Here is a 23,187-nt window from a genome sequence, read left to right on the forward strand (position 1 = left end):
CACATTTTTTGTTTGAAAATAATCCTTGGACTCAAAAACTTAAAAAAAAAATTCTTGCAGAGTATCTCTTTTACCTGAGGGGTTTCCTGTGGGAGCATGACATTCGTGCTCTTTGTTGAACTTTTGAGAGGATGTCATAGTATTCCAGCAATTGTATTACATATTCGATTAAGCTAAAATTCCTAAATATTAAAGGCATTTGGGTCATTTTAGATTTTTGTTAAAAAAAATTTTAAAATTGTTATTCAATTGAGCTAAAATTCCTAAATATTAGAGGCATTTTGGTCATTATAATTTTTACTAATTTTTTTCAATAATTAAGGGAAAAAAGGTTAAATAAGGCAACCTTGATCTGTATGGTTGTGGAAAAAAAAAAATTTCTAGCTTTAAAAATAGTACATATTGTAACACATTATAATAAGGAAAAACATATAATAAGACTATCTATCTTTGGTGCAAGGTGGTCACAATTAATCTTAACCATTGAATGTGATATTAAATAGCTGCATTTATTCCATTGACCTAGCTCAAACTTCTAAAGAAATTTTTTCAAAATTGTAGGATACATCCAACCAATCAAATTTCACATCGGATAGTTGTAAGTAATTGTGATCACCATGTATTAAAAGTAAATGGTCTCATTGTATATAATTCCTTATAATAAATCAAAAAGATAAAATTACTCTATGGATGTGAAAAAAAAAAAAATAGTGTAACACTATTTTTTAGATTTCAAGCTCTAAAAATCGTACATATTTTAACACATTATTCTTTTCTTTTTGAACTCTAAAAATAATACCTATTGTAACACATTATTCTTTTTTTTTTTAACTTTAAAAATAATACATATTGTAACACAAAATTATTTTTGAAACTATGGACCATGAATTAAGAGTAAAAGAGATGGCATTACACAAAAGCGCACACTCGGCTAGAGGCCAAAAACATATTGTAACGCATTATTCTTTTTTAAACCGTTGACAATGAATTAAAGAGTAAAAGAGATTGCATTATACAAGAGCGCACACTCGGTCAGAGGCCAAAAACAGATGATGTGCAAGTCCAGAAAAAGGAAAGTATATAATCAAATTCACAACATTGGTTGGGATAACATGAAAGAAAAAGAGAACTAGAAGCAAAGAAAAAGAGAACTAGAAGTAGCGGTTATGGCAATGGCAACGGCAACGAGGCTCCTGGTTTAAATAGATTGTCGGTGACTTGGTTGGCCTCCCTCCAAAAGATAACAACCGACTTCATGGGACAATTGTAACTAACGGTCCAAATGTTTTTTTAATATAATTATTATTTTTAATTTTTAAAATTTATTTATTTTTTCATATTCATGATCTCCATGTTATCATATTATATTTAAAAAATATATTTATTGTCAAACCCACATTTCTACAATATGTGGGGGCCGCATGCTATCCGCGTCCTTCAAGATGAGCCTTTACTTTCTTTTATAAAGGCTAGGCCTCATAGAAACTTGGTAACTAAGATCTATCCTTTTCATTCCCATCTGTGATATCTATATTTTGACTTTTCTCTTGTGTATAAATCCACATTGAGCACCATAATAACAAAGCTTATGAATAAGTAAATGATTGTAAATCATATAAATCCTAAATCTACATTGAGCACCATAGTAACAAAGCTTGTGAATCAGATAAATGCCTCGTGTATAAATCCACATTGAACACCATAGTAAGAAAGCTTGTGAATCAGATAAATCCTAAATAAATACATCAGATCAATCCTAAATCCACATTGAGCACCATAGTAACAAGCTTGTGAATCAGATAAATGCTAAATAAAATACAGACTTGCATCATCACCAGTCCATGAGAGAGAGAGAGAGAGGGAGAGGGAGAGAGATAAGGAAATGAAAAAAAAGCTAACATCACCTGGTTCTTAAGCACGTACAATCATAAAGTTTGCTAATATTTAGCGTATGGGTCTTAGACAGCCCAATTAATAAAAGAAAACAAGCACCACTTCCCCATGCACATATTCATAAGCTCACTAGGTTTGAAAGCCCAAATCTGGACTCCTATTTGTAGGTCTAATGTCTCAACCACGCGGCATCAATAATAGAACATGAACCTCTTTACCCTGTCTTTCACAGATGGCATGACTCGAATGGGAACACTTCCCCAGCCTCCCAGGCCACCCTCTGATCTCTCCACATGATCACGGCAGTGGCGACCACGAAATGCAGCAAGATCAGCATAATATGCAGCTGGAACTGCAAAATCCATTGAAAGAAAGGATAACACCTTATTCAGCAACGTTTAACAGTAACTAAGAAATAGGATATTAATTGTACAAGCCATGCTAGCTAGAATTTAATTTAAAACTGCAAAACCCATAACGGATTTAATTTAGAACTATAAAACCCATTAAGAGAGAGGACAACTCCTCATTCAATAAACGCTAAGAATAACTAGAAATGGAAAGATGATTATACAAGCACCGATTTAAAAGATCAATTTTTTACCTATTGAGACAGAACCGTTGCAGCGAACATACCTACAAGACATTGCTCAAAATCAGTGTAATGCATTTATTAACAATACTAAATAAAGAATTTGGACGAAAAAAAAGAAAAGAAAAAAGAAACATGATATTAAGAAAATGAATCCCAACTTCATTCAATGTTGCATATTCTATGTGAGATGGGTTAACTTATGTGTAGCACATATTATATATCAAACGCTGGATATGAACCGCTGTGAGCTTGCTATCATCGTAAAGGACATGATAATGAGCAGGATGACTTGTTCCCTGTGGACAGAGATGAGAGAGAGAGAGAGATCCCATTACAGACATAGATTAAAGAGCGAGAGTAACACACACTGTTACAAAGACATGACGTGAAAATCCATGTCTGACTTCAATTAGAAAAATCAGATTCACCTACCTAAGTCCATACTATGCTTATATGTCTAAATCTATTGTTATATGTTTATATTTATTTTCACCTACCTATATTTGATTTCTTCAAAACAAGTCCATACTGATCTTACATGTCTAAATCTATTGTTATATGCCTATATTTATTTTCATGCAATAATAATTTGCGAGGTTTTACTAAGAAGATCACCTTAATACAACAGAAGATCACCTTAATACAATAAAGTCTATACTTATTTTCATGCGATAATAATTTCTTAGTTTTTAGTAAGAAGATCACCTTAATACAATATCACCTTAATGCAATAAAACATGTGGGTCCAAATCAAAGACAGGCTTGTCCAAATCATAAACATGTGTGCTCATTTGTGCAGACACGTGTCCTGCAAAATGGCCATGTCTCTTACCAAACGGACATCCAAATCATCCATTTGTGTGGGCAGTTTCCTACAAAATGGACATGCCTGTTATAACTGAATGTGTGTCTACATGCATTTTATTTCTCTCATCTAACTCATTTATTTACATGGCAACAATGTCTACAACTTGAAAGAGTTAAAATTCATGAATTGATGTGTAGGAGGCGTGCAGGATTCTTCTAAGTTTGTTCTGGAATTATACAAGCTTATAAATGAATGCGTGTCTACATGCATCTTATTTCTGTCATCTGACTCATTCATCTACATAGCAACAGTGTCTACAACTTCAAAGAGTTAAACTTCATGAATTGGTGTGTAGGTTTCTCCTAAGTTTGTTTTGGAAATATACAAGCACACACAGAGAGAGAGAGAGAGAGAGAGTTTAATATTGTATATAATCTAAGGTAAGTTAAACAACCTTGAGACCACCATGGCTACAAAGGTAAAAATCATTTTCAATAGGATGGCAGATATCTCTATCAACGACTGTGCCTAGAAAAAGAAGCACAAAAATTATTCAGGTTCCCAATAAACCATTTACAAGTATTCAAATGTTTATGGAGGTCTTACTCACCAGGTAATAGATTTCCTTTCTTATCAGAAGTTTTGTCATCCCCATAAGTCTCACGGAAGGACTTAGTGTGATGTCGCTTCTGCACCACTACAAATGTAATACGCGGCTCATAGTTTGCTCCAAGGGACTTGCAAGCTTGAGACATGATGGATAGCAATAAGAGCCATAGCAATTTTCTTTGAATATCATTAAGAGAGATATAATGATTAGCCGTCCACAGCACACATGATCTAGTGATGGGAAATGTAACTATAAAGAAGAAGAATGGCATTGAGACACAGATATGGAAGAAACATGTAATAATCCACTAGAGTATGGCATATGGTACTCCAGAGGCATCTACCATCCATTACTGATGATGGATGTTAGGCATTGAGTATACAAAGTGGATAACAATTGGGCCTCGCAATGGTCAATCTCATTCTCTGTTGTCAGGAACAGATGTTGGATGCTCCTATGAGTGCCCATACGTATCTCATTGGATTATGTCATACTTTTTGAAATAAAGAAAGAGGAAAAAGGTTGTGAAAGCTCAAAACTGACTTTTCTGATAGCAATAAGTTCATCTCTGACAACCTGAGAAAACTGTCCCTCGCTAACACCATCCCTCAGAGAAAATTAAACAAATCATGTAAATCTGACAAAATCATCACCTTAACTAGAGAAGAATGGTTAATTTTTGCCAGTTTAGTGTCTCCTCTTGCTCATGCCATCCTGAGAAAATTAGTTTCTAAACGATAAGAAGCTGAAATTCCGTTTAACTTTTAACCAAAAAAACTTTTATTTTTCTTTTTTATTAATCTTTGTATTCTCTACAATTCACTTAAATTCCTTCCATCAGGTAAAAACATATTACCAAATCAAGTTTCATTTGTCTTTTTATTCTTGAAGATAAAATCTTTGTATTCTCAACAATTCACTTAATTTTTTTTCTCTTCCATAAGAAGGCAAGAACATATCCTTTCAGACTATATTATGAGCCTACACGTTCATAATATCTATAACTCTAAATTGCGTACCTTAGCATACCTGAAAAATAAGATATGGGCAAGCTCTCTATTTGTCGCAGCTTTCAATGACAATAGATGTTCCCAGTTAAAAAATACGATTGAGTGAGATCTAAAGAAAGAGAGAGAGCTGCCACGCTTTGATCAAGAAACACACTCAACATAGCATTGCCTTATCATGCCGCCAGCCTGGGAACCATGCTGAGGATCATGTGTCTCTGTGTACAAGGCTTCGATAATTTCCTCTGTGTCCTTGACCACTAATGATTGCTGCGTACTGCATGGCCCGAGGCCAGTCTCGAGAAGCAACCACCTATAAAAATTAAAAATTTGAACCAACAATCAGATAAACAACCACCTAAAAATTAAAAATTTGAACCAACAGTTAGATAAATATTTAATAAGTAGAATAAGTGAATAATGCCATAGAAGCGTGCTAATTTTTTAACATGAAAAAATTTAATACAAACTTAAAGTAAATCATAATCCAATTTAATAGAAAGTTAAACTAAATCATAATCCATAGGAATATGAGTATGCTATTGGAGATCAACTATAAAATCCTCCTCTCAATGGTGGATGTCCATTAGGAACAGTCTTTCAAAACTCCATTGAATTACAATATACTTTCACATACAAAGAGAGAAACATCAATGACATGCATTTGAAGCATTGAGTCTTACTGCAGCAATGGACGGAGAAGCGTCATCTCCTGGACGGGGATGAGTAACATTAGCTCCAAAAACAATAAAGGGTACATTACCGAACTGACGTATGTTCTGAGGTATAGGATATGCAAGAGCTGTATTTCTTCCACCCACCTTTCAAAGGGGACCAATGTCTACAATCAGTATCTATCCATGTTAAGCACATATCTGTTCAGATTACCATGCGAACCTAGGCTTCATTTTCATATGACATTATGCCAATGTCATTGTTACAACAGATCATTTAATCAATTAGTTCTTATGACATTATGCCCATGTCATTGTCACTCCTTTAAAACATATCATTTAGTCAATTAATTCTTTTCTTTTCTTTCAGATACAGACTACTTTATCAAGAACACAGTAGTACAGCTTTGCCTTTTAGAATAGTGCAAGCATGGTGGCGAGAGGACATTCGCTTTCCAAACCAGAAAGTTATGTCTAACAATATTCAGTTATCTCTCTCATAGCTTCCAATTTGTGAGGGTCAAAGCTTCCAATGGGCATTTGAAGGTTTACCCGTGCTTGTTGAACTTTCATAGGTTTGATACACAGTTTAAACTTTAGGCTTCAAAAAAAAAGAAAAAAAAAAAATGTCATAGCTTCCAATGGGTGTATGAAGGTTTACCCTTGCTTGTTAAACTCTCATAGGTATGATACACAGTTTAAACTTTAAACTTAAATAAAAAAAAACAAAAAACAAAAAAAGTCAGTAGATTTAAGGGCATTAATAACTAAAACTCACATAGTTCTATAATATAGAACGCCGGGATAGGCTTTTATCTTCCAATGAAGGGGATGTTTTCGTAGATTTATTTACTAAAGCTGGCTCATTTATTTTGTTTTATTTACCAATGATTTATCTTCCAATAAAGGGGATATTACTAGATATATTTATCCCACATCGTGAGTGTCAGTAGTTTTAAATGGGGGCCGGCCTCATTAAAGTGGATCTGGGGGTTGGGCATCCCAAACATACGTGGTTGCCAATTGGAAAGAGAGGGGTGAGCCATTTAGCCATCCCTTTTTGAATAAAAAAAATCCAATAAACAGAATTTGTAAGAAATAAAAACAAAAACAATACCTCTAAGAAATAAAAAATTGGGAACCATGTTGTCTAGCTCGAATCTTGACAGAACATGCTGGTTCTCGCTAAATGGTGGGAACCGGATCTGTCCCACCGATTTTTTATCCAGATCGGCATTCTTTATTCAAGATATTTTAAATTCGATTTTCAAGGGGACACTTATAGCACATCTAAACAGAAGGGTAGCTTAAGAGATGGCTAAAACAATATAGTATATCGATTTCCAAAAGAGGAACACATGGATCATGCAAAGTAATTAATATTGTGAATTATTACTCTGCACAGTGAAAATGACCTTTGCTAAAATGTTAATATTGTGAATTATTACTCTGCACAGTGAAGATGGCCTTTGCTAAAATATCACAAAGCAATCAGTAGGGTTCTTGCATGCTTATGTAATCTAAGGTTTACTTAGAAAACAACTATCTCACCTTTACATAGAAAAAGTTTACCAATCTCACCTATATCACCTTTACATAGAAAAAGTTAACCATTCTCACCTTTACGTTGACTTTAAGTGCCAAATTTCCTAAGAGTTATGGTTTGGGTTCCATGATAGTTTTTCTTAGACAGCATTGGGATACCCATCCATATTTAGTTTCACACTTGCACTTCAAATCCCCTGTTTTAAGAAAGAGAATACTTACAGTCTCAGAATCAAATCTGTTCTATGCATAATATGTTACCGATTTTCAAAAAAGACAACAATTAACTAAAAATATAAATGGACATTGTTTCAATTTTTAAAAATTTGGCCTGAATAAAATTTTATCTAGGTCATTTGAAAAAATTTGGCCTAAACCAAATTTTATCTAGGTCATTTGATGCAACATATAATATCTAACAATCGTTTATCAGTGCTAAATGCTTGCATGGATTGCCCAATTGATTATCAGTTTATATACGACATAAATCACTGTGAATAATGTTACGAACACCAAAGAAAATCGAGCCAATGATGAAACGATGAAACAAGGAACAGATTCAATGAGAACCATGCCTTTCTTGGTACCAATTCAAAAGTTGCTCTAGAAAGATGCCAGAAAGAGGTTCTTTAAAAAGAAGACACTTACAACATCAAAAAGCAAATCCAATCCTTCCTCTGCATTCATTTTGTGCCAATTTCAAAGAAATCCAAAAAATGACCCTCAATATAAAACAAACAAGTGTTTCGTTCATATTGTCAGAATTAGAGTGGGGGATTATGTAAAGCTATAAGAACCCCATGATTGGGAGTGTCATCCATACAATGCAGATGTTTGGATTGAGATCACCAAATATCAAGGATATTGATCCCAACATTTAGGGAATTCCCGACCTTTTGAGATCTCAATCCCAATCTTTTAAACTAAGAATTTTCAATTTATTTATAGCTAACAAGCAATACAATTATTAAAACCTGGTTATAAATAAAGAAACTCATCATCTTGGTCATTACCTTGGTCTTAAAAGTTGGGATCGTGATTCCTAAAAATGGGGATCAAGATCCCTAACAGCAGGGATATTAACATTTCAAAATTTATCAAGATTCCTTGTAGATCCCTTTCCTGGAGAGCCGGATCAAAATTCTGGAGTGGGATTTCCAGAAAAAATGGGAGAGTCCAACAATTATGGTTTCGATCTTGAAACTTCATAAATATATAAAATTGATTGATCAATACTACATGGCCACATATATTGCAGTGAATAATGAAAAATACACTAAACATCAAGCTGATGACAAGAACATTTTTTAGACAAGAGGATACAAAAACCAATTCAACAAGAACGACACACTTTTTAGTACAGGGATAGAATGCTTGGAAAGATGCCTAGAATCGGGTTCAATAAAAGATTAACAAGCCATTACAGACTTAAGCCAGCTGGTGTGCTCTCATGTTAACCATGATTTTGAAAATAAGTTAGTCCAACCTACAACGGCCTCAACTTTCAAGTTTCAAAAGAACCCATGGGCTTTTTTGCTTTGGGGAAGTTCCTGTTTTTGTTGCAAGAGTTCATATTTTTAAATTTGTTGGCCTAGTCGTTTTACTTGAAGGCCATCAGTTAAAAAGTCCCTTTGTACTTGGCTTGAGTGAGACAAGGACAAATATCTTGGCTGAACCAGCATTAAAACTCCTCTATTTGGCATCCTAACTACAACAGTGAAAGATCAGTCTATGTAAGACAAGTATAAGTTTGGATTCAAGTATGAAAAACAATGCATAGCAATATACAATACTGATTTATATAACTTGATCTTCCTTGTGGCAAGAAACAAGTACACATACCATATAAAGGCCCATTGTTGTCAGGTAGAATAACAAATAAAAGGTCCAATGTCTTTCCAGAGGTAGTCAATTCTGTCTGAATACGATTTAGTACTTGGTCCAACCTATCTGATTGAGCCTCACGAATCCTCAATGTGGGATTCAAATTGCATGCCTACAAAACACTCATGCTATAAATTAGGAAAACAAGATATTTCTCATCCACAAGAACTACCTTAAAGGAGATACTTATGACTTACCATCCCCAATGTTGTACAAACTCCAAAAAGTTATTGATAAAAAGGTCATTGCAGCTACTGCAGAGATGTCACTTGATGCAAAATTCACATAAGTCCAATTGTTCAAACGGCCCCCATTCAGAAATCTCTGTTTCAAAAGAAATGGGACAATTTGTAAATTAATATAGGGAAGACAAATAAATGGAAAAGTAAAACACCACAAATATCTAAAACTAGACTTGACAGGGTAGCTGAAAATGCACAAAGTCGTGCATAAGCAGACCTAACACAAACACACAAATTATAAAATTAAGACATGTTTATAAATAATCAAATTTAGTGCATAAGCAGACCCAACATAAACACACAAGTTACAGATTTAAGACATGTTTATAAATAATCATTCGAAAGTACCATGCATAAATGGAAAAGTAAAATACCACAAATATCTAAAACCAGAGTTGTGAGGGTTATCTAAAACCAGAGTTGAGTTTTGAGGGTGGCTGAAAATGAGAGATTAGTATAAGCAACCCAAAACAAACACACAAATTACAGAATTAAGACATGCTTATAAATAATAATTTGAAAGTACCATGCATAAATTTTCATGTTTTTGTGTTTGCGTCAGTGACCAAGTGAATATGGTGTTCACTAAGACAACAAAACCAACAACAATGATAAGACTAGTCATGGATGAGCACTAGAAAATCACACAATCAGTATAATGCTTCTATAGGCAAGGTACAACCGAGTGAAAGAATCATTCACAACAACCTTGCGAGTACCTTATCTCTCATATTCTAATATCCCAATTCAGGGGTATAAGATATTTCTCTTCCCTTGTCATTACTATACTTAAGCTGCATTCAATTAGACATAACAACCATGTCAAGAAAACTTTAGAAACAAATCAAAACTTTGACACTAACAATATATTAATGATGTACCTTTGAACAAGCTAATGACGTACCTTTGGACAAGCTAAAAGTCTAGCGTTAACAGGGGCTAATGTTTCGCTGACTTCTATTCCAAATTCATTCACATGAGGAGTCGTATTGTACTTATTTTCCACAACAGCCTGCAGGTGAAATAGTTTAAATCTAATATTCGTAATGCTTCCACAAGAGCACCTCAGATATGCCTAGCTGACTCTAAAAGTTAATGAGGTCTACCTTCAGGATGTCCCTTTCCCTATTACGAGGGTCTTGACAGGTGAAAGTCAGCATCTCTGTGGTTTAGAGACTTCAAATATCGCTGACCCTTCACAATTTTGCAGACCTGGGAATAACCTAATATTTTGTAAATAAAGTAGTTTGATGAATTTATATGATGGTTATTGAAGAAATAGTACCTAGAAAAAAATCATAAAATGGATCATAGGAGAGAACCTCCATTGGAATGTAACTCGGCCTCTCAAGGCTTCCAACTTGGAGACAAGGCAAGAGTGGATACACCAATTTCATATTATAAACTTCATGAAAGTAACCGTACACAGCAATCCTCTTTGATGTTGCATTTCTCTCCATAGTAAAACTGCAACAATGCATCACAAGATTTGAAGGCGAGTCAATAACAATTGTTATATGTGATTAAAGTTAAAAAAAAAGAAGATCAATTCTTAGTGTTAAATTCTTCTGATAGATGACTACTAAGCAAGCTAGTTCTGTCACTTGATATGACAATTAGCAACTTCAGCAAAATATAATTTATTCCCACATGTGAGGACCTTACCCAACATGCTATACCGAACTTGTATCATGAGAAGTATGATAAAATCACAGCATGATGGAGGGTACCGGACATGTATAATGAGAAATACGATAAAATCACAGCATGATGGAGGGCGATAAAATCATGCATGACAGAGGGAGATTTCAACTATGGCTAGCTTGTCACGATGGAGGGCGATAAAATCATGCATGACGGAGGAAGATTTCAACTATGGCTAGCCTACCAAATCTAAAATGGACAGGCAAGTAGCAGTTGCTCTTCATGTTTAGGGACAATTGTTTTTAGGAAGCATGTTGATTCCCCATATTCCTTAAACTTTTGCATCCTGCATCTTGTAATCTGCCTCAAATCCACACTTCAAGTGCAATGTGCTCATAAGTTAATTAAGCAAAAGTTTGTGGTTCCCCAATGGGGTGTGGACAATGCGCAGGGATTGGCTTATGAAACAAGGACCAATGTCATGCTTATTAGAAAGGTAGAACGGGATCACATAAGGGGATATTGTCACGGCTAACTGGCTTAGTTGTTCAATGTATGAAGCATACATACTTGAATGTTTCCTCTCTTTCGTTTTCGCATGTCATGTATCTGCAGTTGTACATGTGAAAGAAGTCGAATTTTTCATATACAAATTTTGGTTTGAGATGGATTTGGTGGAGTCTCCTCCATAGAGTTGATTCTCGTCGTTCATCAGAATGAACCGAGGGGCAGAAAAACCAAATGGCAAAAAATTTCATGCAAGAGGGATTTGCTACTAATTGGATTTCATGCCATGATAACTTTTTGAAGGAATTCTCTTTACTCCTCTGAACCTTGTAATATTTTTTCCTTAAATTTTTAGTTACGAAAATAAATGTTCAGAAAAGAGTACCAGATTACTGACTCTCAACAAAGGAAAATGATGCACTGATCAATTAAAAAGATCATGAAACACTATTCATAAAAATTTTATGACTAGAGAGTTAATTGCATTGTTTCCCTTGAAGATTGAGAGGACAAACCTACTATGCGATACTTCCTCCGCATATTTTCCCGATGCGTGACCTCAATTCTGAGGCCCTTTAAAGCTGTCTTCACCTATCATAAAAGCAAAATGGAAATCACCAGAAGACTCTGAAAAATTCTAATTTCTTGAGAGTAAGGATTAAAATACCAATATGGATTTCACCATCAACAAAAAACAATTAAGGAAAGTATTTATTTTAAAATAACTAGAATATGTCAAAAGACATGATCAATGACAATTGAACTACAAAGATACACAATCGACCAAAGGAGTCTTCTAATCAAGTTCGAAAACTCAACGTTTCAAATCAAATTAAACATGTCCTAAAACTCAACAATACAATTCAAATGTCCTAAAGCTCAGTAATGCAATTCAAACAATATGGAGACTCAGTTCATTCCCCATCATCTTGGATGCAGTTTGCAAATGTAACACAGCATGAGGTATATAATAAGTTCTTCTTGATGATACTCTGATATCACTTTAAGGAGTTTAAAAATCTTGGCAATAGAGAAGGATATATTTACAAATGTGATTACATCTATATCCTAAAGAAAATACCTTCACAAGATCTGCATCAACCAAAGGCCTCCTCAAATCCTTGCGTAAAATATCCGCAACATGAGTTATCACTTCTTGTTGTTGTGACTGACATGTCTACACCAATTGGGTAAATGGTTTATCAAAAAATATAGCATTGAGCAAGAACTAAAGGAAGAAATGGATTTGTCTGAAAATGAGACCCATGGCATCTTTAGCCACATGTTAACGTCAAGATACCAACCAATATTTAATGCTAAACCAGATTGTGTTGGTTTGGTGCTCTGGAAGAAACCCTTCACAGCTTCCAATCCCTCTGTTAACAATTTTCAACCAAATGTCCCAGAGAGAAACGAACGGCCGACAGAAGAAAACCTAATTCAATAAAGTCCACAACTCAATTTGACAGAAAACAGTTATGCCTTATGTCCAAAGCTGACGAAACAATCAAACAAATCCGAAGAGAAGAAGAAACAAGCTCACAACCTCCTTGAAGGTGACTCACACAGCACAACATCGAGCGCTTGTAACACATCTTGTGGAAGCTCTGTTTGGTCACCACTCAGGAACTGCTCCAGGCGATACATACTTAACTGCGATGCGAATTTAATCACCACTTTGTATTGTTTCTCTCGTCTGCAAAGTAAAAAATATACTTTAAAGCCTTGAATAAAAAATATGCATTGTAAAAAGTATTAAAGACAAATGCAAGAAGTATTAAAGACAAAACAGAGAAGTTAATAACCAAAAAATAAAAAATAAAACAGGAGTGTTGCAGTCTTTAATATGGCATTCCCAGTAACATACCTACAAATCTGTGATACTTGTGCATGCCCCGCATACTGGTATAGACATAACATGACATGATACTTCTAGGATATTTTTAAATGTAAATAACATACCTATGCAAAACATAGAATGGATAAAATACAAATTATGCATTACAATATGGCTACCACATGTATCGATGTGCCAAATACATATATTTATGCTCTGTATGAGCTAGAATATGTATGAATGATTGAGTTGAATCTAATAGTTGAATTTATGTCATGGATTTCAGGAAATACCGAATTGTACAGTGGCTCCCTGTATCCATCTCCATGAATTCCGTGTGTCAGTACATGTAAAAATCCCATAAAATAAAGTTATGGGCATTTTTGGTTATAAATGTAGTATGGAGTTGTTCATAAAAAGGAAGATGTCACATTTTATGTAATCATTAGTTTTTTTCATGTACACTCTTAGAAACATTTTGATTGGCACGACATCCCTCTCTCTCTCTCTCTCTCTCTCTCTCTCTCTCTCTCTCTCTCTCTCTCTCTCTCTTGCATATTCCAATACACAAAAAAATAAATCTACACACAAGTGATTCTCTCTCTCAAGGCAGCACTGAATTCCCTATTGATAGGGATGCAAATCAATCGATGGGAAGATGAAACCTTTGACATAAGTCAGAACATATTCTAGTGAACATTGCTCCATGTATCACGAAATTTAGTCTAATTTTCCCATAATTAACTCCAAAATGGTTGTCTTGGTTTCTGAGATTCCATTACGAGATGCTCACTCCCAAACCTGGTCTCAACGTAGCAACCAACAAAACATTGTAGTGACCTAGACTACTGTTGCACTGCACATTCCACTTACTGCATTCATCCACAACCGGCAAGTCACTTGCAGGTCTTGCTACTCGGGGCAAGGTCACCCCTTGCTCTTCCGCAATTGGAAAATTAACCTCCATTGCCTTTGTGGGTTGCCATAAAGCCACCCCCCACTTTCAATCACTCCGAACCGCCAATCTTCCTGCCAGTTGATACAAAAAAAGAGGCTTTAAAGCTACTCCCTATCACCCACTTACAAAGACTAGTGGTTCATCTGCTGGGACCACATCTTGGGGCACCCCAAAGCTATCCCAGTCCACCATCACACGTTAGGTCTCCTTGGACCTGGCCCCACAAGCAAGGGCAACTCGAAGGTCGCTCCATCAAGCATGATGCATCTTCATCACTCTGCTTCAGACGACTCAAAAGCCACACCCCAGCAAGCACACGGGCAACGACCTTCTCGTCAACCCCACTTGCACATGCCTGTACACCCTGTGAGTAGTGGTCACAAGGCCACTTCATCACGCGCACCAGCTCGTAAGATCGGCATTTCCAAAGCCGAGCTTTCTGCCTGAGCCCCGGTCTACCCTAAGTCACCCGAGAGCCCTTCGCAAGTTGTGCACAGAAGCCCGATCCCCTGACTATCCTGAGCTCTAAAGGTAAAGGCCAGTGGTGTGCACCTTCTCCCCCCTTCAATCCACTTGTTCCACCAAAACCAATGACCATATGGTACTTCAAGACATTAGCACCGAGTACCCTTCTCTTCTCCCCTCAACAATCCCATGTGCCCATTGGTTCCCGAGCACGGCCTCGAGGCGCGCCCTGATGATAAAAAGAATCAGGCATCCCCCATCCTTTCCAATTGAGCAAGGACCATCCAAGAGAGTTGTAGAACCGACTCCTTTAGGACCTCACTCCCTGCCTCAATTAATGGAAGTGGCTTTGGCCTGCTTAAGAGCGTCAACTGCCTACAATCCCGCTCCCAATTCCAGTTTTGGGGGGAAAGGGTATACTGGAATCTAAGGATCAAGCACAAAAAGGGTGTGCAGATCCCCCAGAAGAAGAAGTCTGAGGCACCCGAACCCTTTGACCTTCTAAACGTGAATCCCTTCTACCCGTTGCAGGCAACAATAAAGTCTGAAGCGCGGGGGAAATAACAATGCATGGTCATTGAGGTCGCCTAAGTGTCTATGATAAAAGATTTGGCACATCTTTCGATGGGGATCTTTCGAATTTTAACGTTTCAAATTAATTAAAAAAATGTAAATAAAGTGGGAGAGATCGAATTCATATGTAAAATTAAATTTGTTCGAAAACGAGCTGATCTACTTTCAGATATGTGACAAAGCTAGCATGAATCAGAGTATTAAAATATGATCTTTAATTCAAGTTAACATATCAAAAAATAAATAAAAGAATAAAAACAGTAAAAATAAGAAGAAAGAGATATGAATAAATAATACCAAACCAGGCCGAATGGCTCGAAATTCTCGAGCCTTTGAGGGCTCGCCTGTATCAGAATCGGTCATCTTTGCCTCTCTGATTCAGATGTTGACCAGCAGATCTCTGGTGTAAAGGGTTAGATCAATGATCGTTGTGCTCTAATTCTAATTTTGATCTAGGGTTTTTGTGTCCTAGGTCTAGGTTTTCTCAATCTTAGGGATTAGGACTTCAGGAGGTTAGGGTTTCTATCTTCTCTAGGGCTTTCACTCTAGAGATTTTTTAAAGCTATCGATCTTTCTTGGGGTCTAGAGGATAATTTCCTTAGTTTTCTAAGGGTTTTATGATCTCCAGAGGTTGAATATGAATTTTGAGATTTTCTCTAATTTTTTTGGATTTTTGGGGATTTTCTCTAAATTTTTAGAAATTTTCTAAGGGTTTTTCTTATTTTTGGTATTTTTGGATAATTTTCCTAATTTCAGAAATTTCTAAAAAAAACAATTTTTTTTGTCTCTTTTTTCCTCTGTTTTTTGGTTAGGGAGATGGATTATTTATAAGATTCAATTGGTGATTTTTCCTAAATGTTTTGGAGTTTTTTTATAATTTTTTAGATTTATCTTGTAGTTTTAGCCTTATATAATTAAAAAAAATATATTTACTGGATCATCAGCCCTCTTATGGACCTGTCGGGCCCATTACAGCCCGGCCCGCGGCCCAACAGTTGGTCTCACGTGGGACTAAATTGTCATTTATTATATCATTTTATCCGTAAGTTCGATTCAGGTGAATCTTGAATCATTAGAAAGCTCTTGGGATCTACTTCAAATTGGGATAGGATTTGGGTAGTTTTGAGGTAATTAAATTAGTTCTACTAGGATAATGTGGTCTTAAGTATTCAAAAAACCATATAACTTGCAAGATTTAAAATGGGGTGTCTACTTTTGCCCCTCTTTGGCACTCCATCTCCTTCGAGGGATAGGTGAGTGGCAGAGAATTAGACACTTTGGCATTTCTTGTCTTTCGATAGGCAGGTGAACGTCAAAGATAAAGTAGACATTTTAAATTTCTTCTTGAGGTCACGTAGTCAGGGGGCACACCAACTATTCCTCCAAGTCATTGCACTCACTGAGCTCACCCACTAGGGAGTTTTCCTCTTAGGGCTTTTGGCATGAGATATCGGTGAGTTATACAAGCTTGAAACTCGAGTTTGATTTTCTAGCCATACCACTTAACTTCGTGGGTTTTTGTAGTTTAAATTTTTTAACCCTGGCATTTTCTTTGATCTCCTTAAGGTTTCCTAAGGCTGTCTATAGAAAAAAGTTTTATAAGGAGCTGGTCGAATCCGAAATGAGAGACAAGGCAGCAACGTGGCAATCGCGGCAACGCGGTAATCATCATATATGGGTGTCCAAGCTCCTTCGTTTTTTAAGACTTTTTTAGAATTTTTGAAAGTAAGGGGAGATTTGAAATAGAACCCGGAGCAAGGACATGTTACAATTTTAACAAAGAAATTAAAGTTTTTGAAAAACACAAGCCATATAGTGAAAATTTTGAAAAAATAAAGATATTTTGAAAAATAAGGTTTGTTAGCAGTTTTAACTTCTGCAACCATAGAGCCCTCTAAGCAGTTTAACGTCATGCAGCGATGGACCATACACCCTACTCTTTTATGTTAATACAGGGATAGATGGAATCCATCGAATAGGGTGGTTGTGCCATGGATACACCCGACCTTTTTGCCTCATACGGGACTAGACAGTACCTACCTCGGCTCTTTTACGTCACATAAATTTGACGTTTTTTCATCGAAAAGGGTGGTTGTTCACTGGATACACCCGACCTTTTACATCATACGGGGATAGATGGTACATGCTTCGACTCTTTTACGTCGCACGAGTTTGACGTTTCTCCATCGAACAGGGTGGTTGTGTCCTGGATACACCTGATCTTTTACATCATACGGGAATAAATGATACCTACCTCAGCTCTTTTACATCACACGAGTTTGACGTTTTTTCATCGAACAGGGTGGTGGTGCCCTGGATACAACCAACCTTTCACGTCATATGGGGTTGGACGGTCCCTATCTCGGCTCTTTTACGTCGTACGAGTTTGATGTTTTTCTATTGAACAGGGTGGTTGTGCCCTGGATACACCCGACCTTTCACGTCATACGGGGCTAGACTGTCCCTATCTCGGCTTTTTTATGTTGCACGAGTTTGACATTTTTCCTGTCTTGGCTCTCTAACATCACACAAGTTTGACATTTTTCCTGTCTCGGCTTTTTAACGTCGCACGAGTTTGACGCTTATCATGTCTCGGCTCTTTTACATCGCACGATTTTTGACGTTTATCCTGTCTTGGCTCTTTAACGTCGCACGAGTTTGACGTTTATCCAGTCTTGTCTCTTTTACGTTGCATGAGTTTAACGTTTATCATGTCTCGGCTCTTTAACATCACATGTGTTTGACGTTTATCCTGTCTCGGCTCTTTTACGTAGCACGAGTTTGACGTTTTATGTTGTCTCGGCTCTTTTACATCGCACGAGTTTGATGTTTTTCTTGTCTCGGCTCTTTTATGTCGCACGAGTTTGACGTTTTTTTAATTGAACTTTGGGACATTGTACATAAACCCAAAGATGAGCTTGCCTCATTTTGCCTCAGGGGATCCAGTCGAGAGAAAAAGCTCTCAGATTAAGCCAATATCGCCATTGGCGAGGTTCACCCATCTCCAATATGTGGTAGTTGATAGTTATACTCAGACAACCATGGAGTGTCTGGCTAATTTCAAGCCTTCATAACAAGCATAGGAAGTTAGCTTCGAGAACGAGGCCATATCGACTAACAGTTTAACCTCCTGTAGTGGTAGAGGAAGTCCTTTCTAAAAGGGTTTTGGAAATGGAGGGTTTTAACAATCAAATTGGAAAAATGCTTTTAAAAGGGATGGGCCTTATAGTTTTGTCACTTGTGGCCCTTTTGGTGGTCATTTTCTTTATTTTATTTTACCCAAAGATGATGAAAGGATTTTCTTGTGGGATCGTGAGAACTCAAAAGTCTCAAAGTTGTCTTTTTACCTTTAGAGCTTTCATTCTGTGCTTCACGGGTCCATGAAGGGTTCTCTAGATTCTTGCTGAGCTTCCATCTTGAAGATGTCCCGATGTTTCTTTTAGGATTCGTCGAAGTCACTTCGATTGTCCATGCATATCACGCTCCTGCATCTTTCTAAGTTGGTTCTATTGGGAACCTGCAGGGTTTAGAAGTCTTCGTCCTCAGGGTTTGCTTGTGTCGTATTATTGGAACTTGTAAGTACTTATTTGTAGTTGAGTGTTTTTTAATCAAAAGCTCATTCTTGGAGTTTTTATTTTTTATTTTTTTTACCCATGATGCCCTTTCAGGTTTTCACCACGTCCATTTTTTTTCTTCTATTTTTTTTTGTATTTTTTTTATTTTTTTATTTTTTTATTCCTTTGCAGGTTTTCACCACTCTTTTGAGCCCGTTATGGGTAGTATTTTCTGAGATACATCGCATTGATGGGATCGTTGAGCTCGCACCCCTCCTGATTCTTGATCTTGTAAGAATTACCTGCGTGCACTTGGGTGACCACGAATGGCCCCTCCCAATTAGGTTTGAACTTACCTAAAGGGTGTGGGTTTGCAAGAGTGTAGAAGATTTATATGAGTACCATGTCCCCTTCCCTGAACTGTCAAGGAACAACTGTACTTTGGTATGCCCTCTTGATTCTCCATTGGTAAGCAAGAATATTTTTTGTTGCTCGTAGTCGTCCTTCATCCAAATTAACGAGGGCAGCGATTCGTGCTTCGATCTTTTGTTCTTCATCTGAATCTTTATGAATAAGCACTCGTAGAGACGGTATCTCAACTTCAATGGGTAGCACTGCTTCCATATCATACACTAATGAGTATGAGGTCATGCCAGTAGGAATCTCTCATATGTCCGGTAGGCCCATAACGCGTCATTTAGCTTTTCGTGTCAATCTTTGCCACCTTATATTATTCTGTCTATAATTCTGAGAAGTCCTTTGTTTGTAGCCTCTGCTTGTCCATTTCCTTGAGGGTAATAAGGTGTGGCGAATTTCTACTTTATCCCAAACTTTTTGCATACCTTAAAGACCTTTTCATTTTTGAGATTGGATCCATTGTCAGTAATGATTGACTCATGAACACCGAACCTGAATACAATGTTGTTTTTTATGAAACAGGCAACATGTTGTCCCTCAATTTTGACAAATGATACGGCCTCTACCTATTTAGTGAAGTACTCTGTAGCCGTTAATATAAAACGATGGTCGTTTGAGGCTTTCGGTGAGATCATTTCGAAGATATCAATACCCCACATGACAAAGGGCCACATGCGGTGTTGAGTTGAGTGGTATGGACGGTGCATGGATGAGGTCTCCATAAAGCTGACATTTAGGACACCTCTTTACGAAGTTCCAACAATCTTCATCCATGGTGGTTCAGTAATAGTCTTAACACCTGATTTTTTGTGCTAAGGCGATTGCGCCAGAATGACCTCCTTCATTGTGTAACTCTATCAGTACTTGGTTTATTTATGGCTGCTCACAACACCATAGAATGATGCCATCGAAGGACTTTTTGAACAGGAGATCTCCTCTTACTAAGAATCCCATAAAAAACCTTCGAAGGGCTTCTTTATCCTTTTTGGTGGCTCCTTCAAGGTTTAACTCATCTTTCAGCAATGACAGAGCATCATGGAACCATGGTTTTGCCTTAACTAGCGCATCTGAAGCCACGAGAGACACTTCCCCATTTTTCTCATATTCTTACTCTATTTCTTCTTCAATCCTTGGTAAGGAAGGATTATGTTTGTTCTTGATATAAAATGGCAGTGTGGTGATTTATGGAGGAATATCAACTATTGAAGTAAGGGTCGCAAGGGCGTCGGTGAACTGATTATTTTCCCTAGTTACATACTGAAAGGTGATTTTCTTGAAATATGGGATCATCTTTTCCACCTTTTCTTGATAGGGCTTGAGCTTTTCTTCTTTCACCTTCCAAATCCCTTGAACTTGGTTTATGACGAGTAAGGAGTCATCAATCACTCTTATTTGTTGGATTTTCATTCCCATGGCGTTCTCGAGCCCGGCTATCAAGGCTTCATATTCAGCAATGTTATTGATACATGAGAAATTCAATCTGATGGCTGTTGACATTAAAATCTTCTCGAGTGAGCATAGTATGACTCCTATACCTGACCCGTATTCATTCTTTTCACCATCAAAGTATAGCTCCCAAATTGATTCCTCAATTGTGAAAAGGTTCTCATCAGGGAGATCCATATTGACGGGAGTGTTATCTGACAGTGCGTGTTCAGCTAAGTGGTCAGCAATGACTTGTCCTTTGATCAATTGTTTAGGAACATATTCGATCTCAAACTCGTTCAATAGCATTCTCCACTTCGCCAAACGTCATTCAAGACTGGTCTCTCCAATAGGTACTTGAGTGGGTCTATTTTTTAGATGAGCTTGACTGAATGAGATAAGACATAGTGTCTTAACTTCTGCATGGCCCACACAAGCGTCAAGCAATGTCTCTCCACATCTGTGTATCTTATCCATAGTCTGCCATAATCTTGCTGATGTAGTATATCATTTGTTCTTTTCCATGGTCATCGTATTGTCCTAACATTGCCCCCATGGTCTTGTCTCTCACTGACATGTATAGGAATAGAGGTTTATCTGAACTTGGAGGGCTAAGGACGGGACGCTTTGTGAGGTATTCCTTGATTTGATCAAACTCTTATTGACACTCATTATCCCATACGAATGGGGTATCTTTCTTGAGTAGTCTATTAAATAACGCACACTTGTCTGCTAGTTATGAGATGAAAACGCCTTATGGCTTGTATGCGATCTCGCATCCCACGAATTTCTCTGATGTTTCAGGGAGTGGGCATTTTAGTGATAGCTCATATTTTGGATAGGTCCACCTCAATGCCTCTTTGGCTTACTATAAAGCTTAGTAATTTGCTGGATTTAACCCCAAAGGCACATTTTTGCGGATTGAGTTTGATTTGATGTTTTCGAAGCATTTCGAAAATGATTCTCAGGTTGGTGAGATGATCAAGCCTGCTCTTCGAGTTGACCAGAATGTCATCGACAATGTCTTCCATGATGGTGTGCATTAAGTCGTGGAAGATGCTAGTCATTGCTCGCTGATAAGTTGCCCCTGCATTTTTTAGGCTAAAGGGCATAACTTTGTAGCAGTAAGTTCCCCATTGCGCTATGAACGAAGTCTTGGTCTGATCTTCTTCTACCATGAAGATCTGGTTGTAACTTGAGAAGTCATCCATGAATGACAACATCTCGTGCCCCGCAGTGTTGTCGACCAAGGCATCTATATTTGGTAATGGAAAATTATCCTTTGGGCATGCCTTGTTGAGGCCTCTATAGTCAAAACACACTTGGATCCTCCTGTCTTTCTTGGGTACAACCACTATGTTGGCTAACCATTTTGAGTAATTGACGGAGATAATGAACTTTGTTTTAAGCAGCTTGTCGATTTCTTCTTTAATTCTGTGCTCAAGGTGGATCTTTTGACATCGGAGTTTTTTCCTTACAGGCTTTACCCCTTCGTTGAATATTAGATGATGTTGCACCAATGTGGGATCTAGCCCTGACATATCATCATATGACCAAGCGAAGACATCACGATATTCCTTAAGAAAGGAAATCATATTTTCCCGCTCCTCGGGAGATAAGGAGGTTTCAATCTTGGTTAACCTTAGGTCCTTCTCAGTTCCTAGGTTTATGTCGATCGTCTCTTCGATGATAGCCGTTGGGTCACCATTGAACCTCTTCTTGAATTGCTCAACATGGAAAGTGAGTTCTGTAGGTTGAGGGATTTCTTCAGACTCTTAGCTCTCTTGATCTTCATGTTGGTCATCCAATTCATCATCTAGGGTATTATGCACCCTTATCGGGCTATCTTGAGTCTTCATCGTTTTTTTAAATTCTTTTTCATTATTATCAGTTTTATCATGTTTTGATTTTTCAAAAGTTTTTTAAATAACACAAGAGGTGTCCCTTATGAGACTCGCGAGAGAAATTTTGGGGACTGGACGCGTAGGGTGGTTAGATGACCACCCTTTGCCTATCCGTTTTTTGGCATCGGGATTTGAAGGTGCCGCTAGTATGCTTCTAGCGATTCTCAAGATAAGGGAGTGATAGACCAATTCCGTTCTTGGGTTTGAATTGGTGGATGAGCATGCTTGGCTGTGTTGGAGCCGATTCTGCATACCTTCAAATCTAGGTCAGTAAAAAGGTCTTCAATTCCCAGTTCTTGTGTGTGCTGAGATGTGGAAGAAGACTTATTCCCCATTGGGGATTCAAGGATCACCTTAAGCCATTTTGAAGGACAAGCATCAAGAGGATCGAGGCTTTGAATGGCTCCAAATACAAAGCCCGGATAGCTTGAAGGCTTTATTCGACATTGCAATAAGGTAAGAGAACACGCGAGACCTCTTCGATCTCCGTTTTCAATTTTGGCTTCGAATGATTCAAAAATTGCCTCAGTTGCGCTTTACCCTTGACTACCCAAGCCTTGGCCTAATTGGAAGCCTTGGGAGAAGAGCATGTGTCAAGCTTTGAGGGACTCAAAACCGTATCAATGTTAACATTGGATAATATCA

The 23,187-nt window shown here is 37.2% G+C and overlaps 2 protein-coding genes across 2 annotated transcripts; both read right to left on the reverse strand.

The window, feature by feature from the left end:
- Positions 1–1,779: 1,779 nt before the first annotated feature.
- On the reverse strand, positions 1,780–15,205 carry LOC105421485 (protein argonaute 1D). The gene is given in 17 exon segments (XM_088866364.1): positions 1,780–2,245; positions 2,498–2,529; positions 3,907–4,041; positions 4,560–4,620; positions 4,936–5,226; positions 7,208–7,329; positions 8,975–9,128; positions 9,214–9,340; positions 10,163–10,270; positions 10,365–10,425; positions 10,427–10,470; positions 10,581–10,725; positions 11,925–12,000; positions 12,491–12,586; positions 12,714–12,844; positions 12,975–13,105; positions 14,120–15,205. Coding segments are annotated over 6 exon segments (513 nt in total). The 5' UTR covers positions 10,719–10,725; positions 11,925–12,000; positions 12,491–12,586; positions 12,714–12,844; positions 12,975–13,105; positions 14,120–15,205; the 3' UTR covers positions 1,780–2,245; positions 2,498–2,529; positions 3,907–4,041; positions 4,560–4,620; positions 4,936–5,226; positions 7,208–7,329; positions 8,975–9,093.
- LOC148782020 (protein argonaute PNH1-like) lies at positions 2,085–4,051 on the reverse strand. The gene is made up of 3 exons (XM_088866262.1): positions 3,907–4,051; positions 3,751–3,824; positions 2,085–2,276 (listed from the first exon to the last, which is right to left on the reverse strand). The coding sequence occupies exons 1-3, from the start codon at positions 4,049–4,051 to the stop codon at positions 2,085–2,087; spliced, it is 411 nt and encodes a 136-aa protein (XP_088722388.1).
- Positions 15,206–23,187: the final 7,982 nt, after the last annotated feature.

Source organism: Amborella trichopoda, chromosome 5 (genome assembly GCF_054954075.1).
Source record: "Amborella trichopoda isolate Santa Cruz 75 chromosome 5, AtrichopodaSantaCruz75HAP2 v2.0, whole genome shotgun sequence".
NCBI classification, from domain to species: domain Eukaryota; kingdom Viridiplantae; phylum Streptophyta; class Magnoliopsida; order Amborellales; family Amborellaceae; genus Amborella; species Amborella trichopoda.